General features: G+C 35.6%; 1 protein-coding gene across 1 annotated transcript in view; it reads right to left on the minus strand.

Annotated features, from left to right (window-relative positions):
• The window catches only part of IL1RAPL1 (interleukin 1 receptor accessory protein like 1), a 708593-nt gene that overhangs the window by 13598 nt on the left and 682676 nt on the right, over positions 1-12319 (minus strand). Inside the window, 1 exon segment of the mRNA XM_033201300.1 lies at positions 1504-1647. Within this exon segment, the coding sequence (XP_033057191.1) occupies positions 1504-1647 (144 nt within the window).

Raw genomic sequence — 12319 nt, forward strand, 5'->3', positions numbered from 1 at the left:
ATGGCAAAGTCCTTATATTTCTTCAAAGCAGCAGCAGCAATAAAAATAATAAGAATAATTTGTATCAATAGGCAAGAAAGTTAGAAACAAATAGGCAAACCGGTAATTTAAAACTTAAGAAAAAAAATGGTTTTGCTGCAGCTCAGCCTTCACCCTAATGGGAAGGAGAGAAGGGTAAACCAAGAGATGTGTTAGGCATTCTGAATAAACCACTACTCTTTACAAACCTGCAAAACTACAGTTTTGCTTGTGGATTTATTATTCCAGAGGACCCTGGAAATGTGGCAACATAGGCAATTGCCTCATTTTCCTTGCTACCATTTACTGCAAAACTGAAAAGCACTGAAAAAAAAACGTATATAAATATGATGAGACCGGGTGCGGTGGCTCATGCCTGTAATCTCGGCACTTTGGGAGGCCGAGACGGGTGGATCACCTGAGGTCAGGGGTTCAAGACCAGCCTGACCAACTTGGTGAAACCTTGTCTGTACTAAAACTACAAAAAATTAGCTGGGCGTGATGGTGGGCGCCTGTAATCCCAGCTACTTGGGAGGTTGAGGCAGGAGAATCTCCTGAACCCAGGAGGTAGAGGTTGCAGTGAGCTCAGATCGTGCCATTGCACTCCGGCTTGGGCAACAAGAGTGAAACTCCACCTCAAAAAAAAAAAAAAAAGATGAAGAAACTTTTGTCATCTGTACTGTTCATTGTCAGTTTGCATATGCTTCCCACATTGCTGGTTTATCTTATGTTTTTAAAAAATGACCAAAAAGGAAAATAAACTAAGTCTAATGTGCAGTTTAGGGAGCTGAATTTTAAGGACTCCACTTTCCTCTTAGATTGCACACGTATTCATTGGTGACCAGAAGCAAACATTAATTATGATTTCCACAAAACAATATTTATTTGTCTACTTACAGTAAAAATATGAGATGCATTACTATGAAATCAATGTGCCTGCACATTTTTCTGTTGGTCCACACTCGGAATAAAAATTAACCTATCTAAATATAGCTAAATAAACAAGATTGAAAAGACTGCTGGATGAATTTAAAATACTCAGTACAGTTTATTATAATGGATCAGTCTAAACAGGAACAAATTGAGATTCACTTCAAACTACTGGGCTAGAAAACACAATTAAAAGAGACACCCCTTACCTAAAAAAAAGTAAAACTGGCCTTTCAGTCCTGATTACAAGGTGAGAGAAAATGAACGCTCTGATGGCATTGCAATCAGTGTTTGTAATTTGTAAGTGATGTTTGGAATACAATTCTAAAATGGGTAGGTGTTGCTTTACAACTTTCAGAGGAAAATACCTACAGTATTGGCTCTAAGGCATCACACATACATTTCCTTACAAAAGAGAAATTAACGAACTGAGCATTGAAAGAATATAAGAGCTGCTGCTATTGATTATGCAGGTGACTTTTTCCCCTTAATAAAACAAAGACAAGAAAGAAACTACAATATTCAGAAAGAACAATAAAAGAGGTAATATCCTACCTCCATCCAGCTCTTCAGCTCCAAAATGATTCCTGTAGAAGAGCATGATTTCTATCTTGTAACACTTGTAGATGGTCACCAAACATACAAGCAGCAAGAGAATAGCACCAAGCCCTCCAGCAAGTTCCACTGTGTACATTAGCTCTAGAAAGAAAAAAACCACAATGGGGAATTATATAGTATTCACATCCAAAATCACAAATTAAATTCAATTTGATTTCACATTTTCCTGCACGAGATGAGATGTGGGTAATGGGTTAACAACAACCCCTTTCCTTTTTGCATGAGAATTTGACCTTTCGATAACTTTCTAGCTCTGTTTCCTTGGTAACTAGATAAGGTGGTATGTGATAACTATGTTGCTAAGCAACACTGCTTGTGGTAAAAATGAACCTTGGTTGGTAGCTTGCATTTGGACTAAGAGAATTGTAAATATCCGATTGCAAACTATAATAATGGGTTCACCAGAGTGCCATAACTCTGTTATATACATGTATCCCTTGTGGAGATCCCGGAAGCTATGCTTATGGGGTTGATAAAATAAATACTGATTCCTGTGGATATGAAGCTTTTAAGCTAGCATGACTTTTGGCTTTTCCCAATGAGAATCTTGATCCCTCTCACTTGAGCTGTCACCTGTGGGTTGGGGGCCAAAGAAAGGTGAGAGGTCAAACAACACAGTTCCGGGAGAGCACTGTGGATTGTTGCATAGAATGTTGGGAAGACTATCTAATGAATGCTGTCTGCTGACTCCTGCCAGGAGCAATGGCTCCTGTGTTGTATCTTCCTGAATAGAGTGATACCAAGGTGGTCTACCATAATCTTGGAGGCTGAATGTTTTTTGGGTGTAAGAAGTAGGCCTCCTAGTGGATGGGATAGTATATGAATATGTTGGCGGTGTTCTATTTTCATTCAACCATTTACTTTTTAAAATTTTTGCTTCCCCTTTTACCAGGCATGTTACAACGTTCTATCCAAAAAAGGAATTTTCTTGACACTCACTGTATACAAATCCTCCTTTTTCTGTTGAATATCTACCTTAGATCAAGACTTATCAGGAAAACTTGGAGATAAAATATTTTGTTATTTTTTCCTTCTTTAGAACTATGGACGTTGTAACAAAAATAAGGATACCGGTATTTAAATAGTAAGCCATCATGCACAGATTTTTGAAACTCACTTTAAGTGTTGTCCTAATCATCATAGCCCAAATGTTGTCACTGATGGGTAGCCATTGTTCCCTGCAGTTGACAACTACCTTGAAAAGTACTAATTTCCTTAATTACAATTAAATACAAACATTTCTGAAATTAAAGCTGTAAAATAATGTTGTGCTTGATTCTGTAACTCAGAATCCACCAGTAAGTTATCTAATTTCATAACACAGTCAGTGTAAGTAAGCTTAGACTGACAACTTTAAAATAATCCATGGTTTTGCCGGTAACAAGTACCCTCAGGTTATAAGATCGGTCCTGAGTTCTCACAGATGGGGTGAAATCATGATGGGACTAGTGTAGTTTGAGTGACAAACAATCTGAAAAGCATGGCCATCATTTTCTCACAAGAACATTGTATATGTGTGTGTTTGCATGTGATGTCACTTTTCCTATAATAATTACAGAAAAAAAATCCTCAGGCTGGGCACACATGTAATCCCAGCACTTTGGGAGGCCAAGGCGGGCAGATCACCTGAAGTCAGGAGTTTGAAACAAGCCTGGCCAACATGGCAAAACTCTGTCTCTACTAAAAATACAAAAATTAGCGGGGCATGATGGCGGGTGCCTGTAATCCCAGCTACTCGGGAGGCTGAGACAGGAAAATCACTTGAACTCGGGAGGTGGAGGTTGCAGTGAGCTGAGATCGCACCACTGCACTCCAGCCTGGGCAACAGAGCGAGACTCTGTCTCAAAAAACAAAAAAGAAAACAAAACAAAATCCTCATTCATATTTCCTATTACCTAGCCCTTGATTTCTAATTCTACAGTTTAATAAATAACACATTAACTACTGTTTAATCCAGTGTATTCTTCTGTAATTTTTAAAATTAAATGGGAAATTGAAGAAAATATTATTTAAAATGATTGAACCGTATGCATTTAAGAAATGAAAAATAAAGTGAGATCAAATCTTTTAGAATCTAAGTAAATTAATATGAAGTGTGAAACACTACAAAATACCTCCAGCAGCTTACCTGATTAACATTGTGAGGAACCACACAAGACAGTACTACAAAAATACCAGGAACAAAATACAAACAGCTCTTCAGTATAATGTTTTCCCCCTACTATATGAACAGAAAGGGTGAGCGGCTAATCCTGTGGGGATACATTGGGTCTTGTTCACTCAAGATAATAAACTCCACCATACAGAGAAGTCTGTGTAAAATTCTAACTTATGCCGACAGAGTGATCTATAAATCAGGAAGACGTGGTTTAAAATACGCTGGATATAATGTGAGAAATAAGCATTTCAACTATGGCTTCTTTTAAGATTTTCTAATTTAGTATATTAGACAGTAGGAATTTACCACTCAAAAATTTCTTGTACAAAAAAAAAACGGAAAAATAATCAAGAACACTTAGCTTCCACTCCCAAACAATGCTAGTGACAGTAGCCAATGATATCACCACATTGTAAACTTTGGGGTAATTTCTAATAAAATTAAATATAAATCTACCATATCAATAGCAATTCCACTCCTAGGTATTTGTCCAAGAGAAATATAAGCGGATATCTGCAAGAAGAGTTGGATGAGAATGCTCAGAATAGTCTTATTTATTCACAGCAGCCACAAATGGAGACAACTTAAATGTCCATTAACAGGAAATGATGAACAAACAATTGTATGTTCATATGACAGGATATACTCTGTGATAACAGTAATAAACTACTGATACACAAAACATGCATGACTCTTACAAAATTATGTTAGAAAAAGGAAATCAGACACAAAATAATACCTACTGTATGATTCTATTTAAATTACGCTGAAGAACAGACCAACATAATCCATAGTAACATAAATCAGGAAATGGATTCATTAGTGATGAGTGAAGGGAAACTTATTGGAATGGAGCAAGAGGAAACTGTCTGGGGTAAAGGAAATAGGTTTTGGTGTGGATACACAAGTGTTTATATTTGTCGGAACTCATTTAGCCAAACACTTAGAGCTCCATGTTTTATATTATGTTAATCATATTTCAATTCTTTAACATGTTGATTTTTTTTAAGAAAAACTTAAGTTCTAACCAAAGGCCTATGTGGGGAGAAGTGTGGGAAGAAAGCTGGGAGTCGGGAAAGCTGCTCTGCGCTAGATAAGCGCCCAGGCAGAGAATGATTCTTTTATGGTGTCCCCAAGCACATTCTTTGCATCTGGAGGCACTACCCAGGGGCTGGGCCTGTGGCATGTCTTAAGTGCCCATATATAGCCAAAGAGCTTTGGAAATAACAAAAAACCTTTGCCTGAAACATAATCTGATCAATCCAATAAACAGAACTCTCATTTTCTCCAGATGGTATTTATAATACTGGCCTCTGTATACTTTTTTAATTTTGAGACATTGAATATATGCAAATTAGAGAAAAATTGTATGAAAATAAGTCCTTCTTATTTTTAGCAAAGCAATGACCCAAATAGGAGTTACTCTCATTGCTAGATGTCACAATCCATTTGAAAAATGTTATACATTTCTTAGAATACTCTACATAGACAATCAATAGTGTTGTTTAAAATATAATAAGAAAAAGAGAGCAGGTTGATGTAGCTTGGCAGTTATAGAAACAGTCTTGTGTCACATGAAAAACTCCTTTAGAGTACAAACATATGAAAAGTTATATATGCTTAGAGAATGAGCAATAAGCAAGAATAATTCTTCTGGGCCATAGATAGACGTTTACTAATAATAGAAATACCAAAAACGAGTCTAAAGAAACACAATTTACAAGGAGCTAATTTATCCTGAGATCCTGGGAGCGTGGCAGACTTTCCCCCAGAGACTTCTGTAGTATTACATTGCAGAAGCATAGTGTTCTTATAATGTCCTTATAAAGAGGTCAGGAACAAGATGGAAATGTGTCTTTCCCCATGGTGTACAGTGCCTGCTCCTCAGTTACTACATTATTTCTATGCAGGAGTGTAATATACATGCCTACACATTATACATGTATGCAAGTTAAATTTTTTTCCATTTAAGTAAGTCACACTGGTTTATATAGCATATGTAAACTCTCTCAAAGAAAATGGTGCATTAGATTTAGCCTTTGTATTCTTTTGCTCCAAGCCAGACAGATTCATTAATACATGCGCTACCATATTCTTGCTTATCCTTTGGGTTATACAAAATTACTAAGGATTAAATTCTGTCACAGTTAAGAGAAATCATTTGGGCCCACTGCTGTATTTTATCTTTACAATGTAAATGGTGTTGGCCCAGCAAATGTCATTTTCCCTTTGAAATGGGATCTGCCTTTCAGCTCTAGTCCAAGTTGCCTGGAGTGGCAGCATTTAAAAAATAAAAAGATTCCATTTCAGCACAATTCAACATCTGAGGACCGAAGGAGAAAGTGCAGACCTTTTAAAATCTGTTTAGCCTTTGTGTTATTTTGTTAAAATGATAGACTCTGCCCCCTTTAAGGGACTGAGACTGAATATTGAAAATTGTAAAAGCAAAATTGCTAGGCAAAACCTAAGGAAAACTGGCATTTGGTTAAAAACAACAAATGAACAAGTGCCAAAGAGTTGCATTTAAGGGCCCCAGCAATCATTTCGTTACAGGCAATTAACAATAGTCCTTGGAAAGCTCCAGTACAGGCTAAGGGAAAACACATTGATTATTGCTGCAGTAGTACACTGCTTTGGAATAAATTGTTTCAATTTAAAACTAGATTTGCTACAAGCATTTTGAGCAATGACTACAATTTTTTCTTATCAAGACAGTGGGAGCAAGCAACCCCTTAAAAGAAACAGCTAATTAAAATAAAGTGTGTGCCATCTCTCAGTATATTGAATTACATTGCAAATAATAAATGCATTTGGTTTCCACTGATCTTGCTGCAATTACCTAGTATACTATGGGAAACTATGTTCTTTTCTTGGCCTATACCTGGTGTTATTGTTTGCAAACCTTTTCTGCGGGAAATCTTCGAAAAGGTAAAGATTTTAACAAAGTAAGTAAAAGTTCATATGTATATTTGAACTCTTGACTTGCAGTTTTTGGTCAGTATCTCCATTTGATCTCTCTCTCTCTCTCTCTCTCTGTGTGTGTGCCTATATATATAATTTTGCCAGAAGTATAACTGAAGATTTTAGATGGCTAACTTTGGTGTAGTTTATCCTACAGTTGGTTCATTCATTATAAAAAGTCTTTCGAAGTGTTTTTCCCTCATTTATATGCAGTAAAATGCAAGTTTGTGGGGGAAAATGCATGACAGACACTATAATGATTCCAGTTTATTCATTAGCCTCACCAAGTACATTTCTTTTTCTCTCATTGTGTTATAAAGAGCTAAAGTTTGTAAGAATCTATCCATCCACATAAATTCATATGCATATTTATTTCTCTGGAACAGTATAACTTATTTGTTCCTGGCAGGAGGATAATTATGCTCAGTCTACAAAGATACTCAACTCAATTCTACAATACATCAGTGCAATTTAAACGCAGTTATACTTTTTGGGGGGGAGCGGGGGCAACACATTTACAAATCAAGTTGCTATTCACATAAAGGAAGAGAATGTTTTGGGAAAGTATAAACTAGTATGTAAGAATAACAGTTTTGATCTTGCAAAAGTCCTTTTTAGGAAGTCAGGGTATAAACCCCCAAAATTGTAATAATAAAAATAAAAATGGTCCGTGAATGGAGCAGCTAAATCTGTATGACCAAACATTTGGGCAAAAGATTACCTCCAAAGTAGCATATTTTGCCATTTGGAAAGAGGTTTTTAGGCAAAGCATCAAATTAACTTCTAGTTACTGCCAAGCAAAATGCAAATATGGTTGTTGGCTAGGACCCATCATTAGAGCCCAGTTAGACTAAGGTCTCACAGGTCCTTGGAACTTCATTGTTCTGTGTTAATAAAGTATTCAAAGTGCAAAATAAAATGAAAGGCTACAAGAAAAAGTGTAACATTCTCTTCACAGCATGCTAGAGCCTACCCTTGGAATGTGCTTTTTTTCTCTTTCAACTAGGCAAGAAGGGTGTTAAGCTGGTTTTTCTCTCTGTGAATTAAGAAATATTTATCGGTGGTATGTTTTAAAAGATGAGTTAAAATGAATAATGGCAGTAACTGAATAAAGCATGAATCCATGTGCTCATATTAGTTACAAATAAACCAACAAGAAGGTAAAGCTCTTCCTAAGAGCAGAATGTCAACCAGTAAATATGAAGGGAATGATATAGTTAGAAATGACCGTTTTTCACCCACCACAATAACAATGGATTCAGGCAAAAATTATCAGCAGACATTAAAATTATTGGTTGAAAGACTGGTGAGGCAGGATATTCACACTGTCTCACAGTATCTCCTCACTGGGGAAAAATGGACATCATTTTAAGGAAGTGACCAAATTTAACATCACCAATAATGGGACAAATTGACATCATCCCCCCCCCAACTCCCGGTGTACTGCAATAAGAGGGCACAATATCATTTAAGTAGTGTTACAGCCAGAAACAAATAAACATGTGAAAAAAAAATAAGGAAATGTCAGGCCAACTCAAACTGAGGGACAACTATAACAAATAAAACCATCTAGCTTCTACTCTTCAAAATGTCAATGTTATGAAAGACAAAGAAAAGCTGAGGAACCATACCAGATTAAAGGTGACTAAAGAGAATTGGCAGTTAAATGCAGTACATAATCCTGGATGGTAAATATGGTGTAAAGGGTATGTACTGGGACAATTTTTGAAATTTGAATATAGACTACATCATAGGCAATGGCATTTTATAATTATGAATTTTCCTGAATTTGATAAATGTATTCTTGTTACATAAAAAATTCTTGTTTTTAGGAGATTCACATTGAATAATTTAGTTTCAATGTCTGCAATGTGCTCTCATGTGGTTTAGCAATGATACGTGGTGTATGTGTATATGTAGTGCAGCTCTTTTTACCTACCTATATGTAGGAAGAGAGATAAAGTAAATGTGGCAAATGTTATTAATTGGTGAATCTAGGTGGAGAAGATATATTAAAATGTATTATACTGTTCTTGTAATTTTCTACAATATCTGCAGTTTTAGTTATCCAAAATAAAAAGTTAAAAAATAAAAGGTCGAATTGTAAGATAATAATTGCAAGTGTTATTGTAATTAGAGTGTATTTCAGGTTGATTACCTTGGTATTAAAATTCTGTTATTTACAGCTATTGTACACTAATCTGCACAAAGCCTTCAATTTCATCTTCCCAGAACACGTCTTCACCCTGGAATTTTGTGCAGTATCTGTTAGTTGATTTACATTGCCCATGGAACAAAGTCTAAACCCCTTATGTGGGCATTTAAGTTTCTTCATTCCTTTAATTGGAGCAGCTAACTAACCTTTAGCTTTAATCATCCTTCCAATGTAAATTAAATTTGATGTGAGTTTTTTGTTCCAAATCAGCAATTCTTCATTTACCAAAACCCAACCAATCCTGCAAGGAAAGGATGGGATCTGCACTTCCAATATAACTTTTCCAACTAAAAGTGATTTTTTTCCTCTTTAGAACATGTATGTCCTGTCCTTTTTTTTTTCACTTACCATATTGAATTATATCAGAGTTAGTTTTGCTTATTGTTTTACATTGTAAGCAATGACTTTATCTTAGGACCTTTGCTCTGGCTTCCCTCTGACTGGAGAGTATCTCCCCTAGATTTCTACGTGCCTCTCTCTTTGCTTCTTCAAGTCTTTGCTCATACAGCACCTTCTCAATTGGATACACTGACCACGCATTCAAAGTCACAAACCTGTGGCTGCATTTTGCATCCATTTGTCTTTATTTTTTACGGTATTCATCACTATATAACATAATATTTAATTTGCTTATCAATAAATGTATTATTGTGTATTATTTGTCTTCCACTGGGATTTAAACTCCATCAGGAGAAGTTTTTTGCTGTCTTCTCTCTTTTTTTTTTTTGGTCTCTTTTGTCTATATCTTTCACTACTTATCCCAAATACCTTGCAAACTATTTGACACATTAAAGATATTCAATGAAAATGAATGACTGATTAGATGATTAAGAACAAACCCAATTTTGAATAAAAAGTTAGGTTTTATGTGTTTCTATTCTAAAATTCCAAGAATATATCTGTGAGCCATTTTTCTAGTCAATGTATCATAAGGTTCAAGCAACTGATAAGGTATAATTATAGCATTATTATTCAGTCCATTAAGTTGGGAATACACTTTTAGTATATAGAAAAATGATCAACTTCATAGTATAGATTTAAAAATTATTTTTACATTTTCTTTTTTTTAATTATACTTTAAGTTCTGGGGTACGTGTGCAGAATGTGCAGGTTTGTTACATAGGTATACACGTGCCATGGTGGTTTGTTGCACCCATCAACCTGCCATCTACATCAGATATTTCTCCTAATGCTCTCCCTCCCCTAGCCCCCTACCCCCCAACAGGCCCTGGTGTGTGATGTTCCCCTCCCTGTGCCCATGTGTTCTCATTGTTCTGCTCCCACTTATGAGTGAGAACATGCGGTGTTTGGTTTTCTGTTCTTTTTTTCATTCACAAATCTAATGGCAATACAGTCTTGTATAGACTTACAGAACTAAGAAAGTTTGTATTCACTTGGCATTTGGAAATCAATCATGTACTGCTTCACATCTTTCATACTGCTATTCAACTTTTCTCACTCACTAATACATACATTTTCTATTTGTTTTATAAGTGCCTTCTCTGTACCAGGTATAGTGCTTTTGAGTTCCAGTGATAAAATGATGGATGAAATATGTTTTTGCATTAAAGGTGCTCATGTCTAGTTTCAGAGTCAGGCATGTAAGCAACTAATAAATAATAAATAATAAGAGCTATTTGAGAACTTAAATGTCACTGTGCTAGACCTCTTTTATATAAGTGTAAGAAATGCTACATTATAAGTATCACAATTACAAGCCAGATGAGAAATTCACTTGGGGTATTTGTATGTGTGTGTGTTTCCAGTATTTTAGAGACGCGGGTCAGACACAGAGTGACACAATGCAGAGGTAGCTGTAAAGGATTTTGGCAAGTAGTTTGGTATGGAGCACTGGGAAAATGAATGTACGATGTGATAGGTGAAGGTAGGCAAACTCATGCTTTGATTTCTCAGCTAGAATATGTTGTTGATCTTTTTTTTTTATTTTTAAAGCAAACAGCATGTACCTTTTCAATAAATATTTGTTTGAGGATTCATGGAACCCATTAAACCAGGTTTCGCAAAGATAGGTCACTGCAATAGGACAATGATTCTCCCTTGGGAAAAATTGCCCTATATTTTCAAAATGTATACTGTGAAGTTACTAACACAGAGAGAGCTTTATTGCAGAAAACCTTTCCCCTTTAGATTACAAAGGCGGTGTTTGAAATATTTCTATCTCAAGACTATAATATTTCTATCTCAAGACTATAATGTGAGATGTACACAGACCGTTATGTGTGTTTGCACACATACAGGTACAAAGTATTCAGATGGGGCTTCCTTTATCTCTGATCTCATAAGATTAAGTATGATGGGGAGAAGACAGACAAAGAAGGAAGACAGTGTTATAATAAGGAACAAAAAGGGCCTCAGGTGACCAGCTTGGAAGACAGGGCTAATGTATATCAAGGTGTCAAACTTCACTGATGCCTAAAAGAAAATACCTTAGAAAAGTATTGCTTTCCCTCTACTAGGAATTTCCTTCTTAACATGTCATACAAATAGACAGGCACAGATGGAATGTTACAAAACATCTCTGGAGAGAAAATTGTCAGAGTGAAGGTGGCATTGCCATTTTCCTCCTTGTTAAGGGATGCAATGTTTATCCTGAAAGCAATTTTCCTCAAGAGGGTATATTGTCATAGTTAGAACAATTTGGTCTTCCATTGGGAATGCTTTGGATTGGCCAACGAACCCAGAACATCTGGACTGCCTAGATAACCAATAGAAGAAGCCATGTTTTCTACAGAAATATCGAACTCTTCTAAACAAATATAGTATGATGATTTATAGATATTTAATTGATGAAAATACATTTACCAGTATTGTACACACATATAAACTGATTGTATTGCAATATACAAATGGGATATATTAATAAGCTTCAGAATTTTATGTTATTATTTTAATATTCTTTATTTAGGGGTTTCATGTATTTCTGACTTATTGAAACATTAGAAGAAAATGTGTGTGGCAAAATTTGTTGGTAATAGTTTATCTCTTGGGACAAGTCTCATTCAAAATCTTGGTGACTCCAGAGTTACAAAGTATTAAAGCAAAAACCATATGCTGGTTCATTTCCCCCAGTGGGAAAAACAGAAAAATATATTTCTTCTCTATGTTGAATGTTTATGATCACTTCTGAATTCATAAACATGCTTAAGAAAATAGTGGTAAATTTGCCTTTCTTTTTCATTTTGTAAAGAGATGCTTTCAAGACTCTATTAACCTTTTAAAAAAAAACCCCCACCCATTAACAATCTATGAAAAAATGATCATGTTTTGGGAGTTACCAATAGGAGACCCTACCATTACTTCCCTCATCCAAAGGGAGCAGTAAGTGGTTCCTTAAACCATGACAGACTTGAGAAGTCTGCGGCTCACATACTTTAGTGGCCTCTGTGCTGGTATACATA

This window comes from Trachypithecus francoisi, unplaced genomic scaffold (assembly GCF_009764315.1).
Source record: "Trachypithecus francoisi isolate TF-2019V2 unplaced genomic scaffold, Tfra_2.0 Lachesis_group6, whole genome shotgun sequence".
NCBI lineage: Eukaryota > Metazoa > Chordata > Mammalia > Primates > Cercopithecidae > Trachypithecus > Trachypithecus francoisi.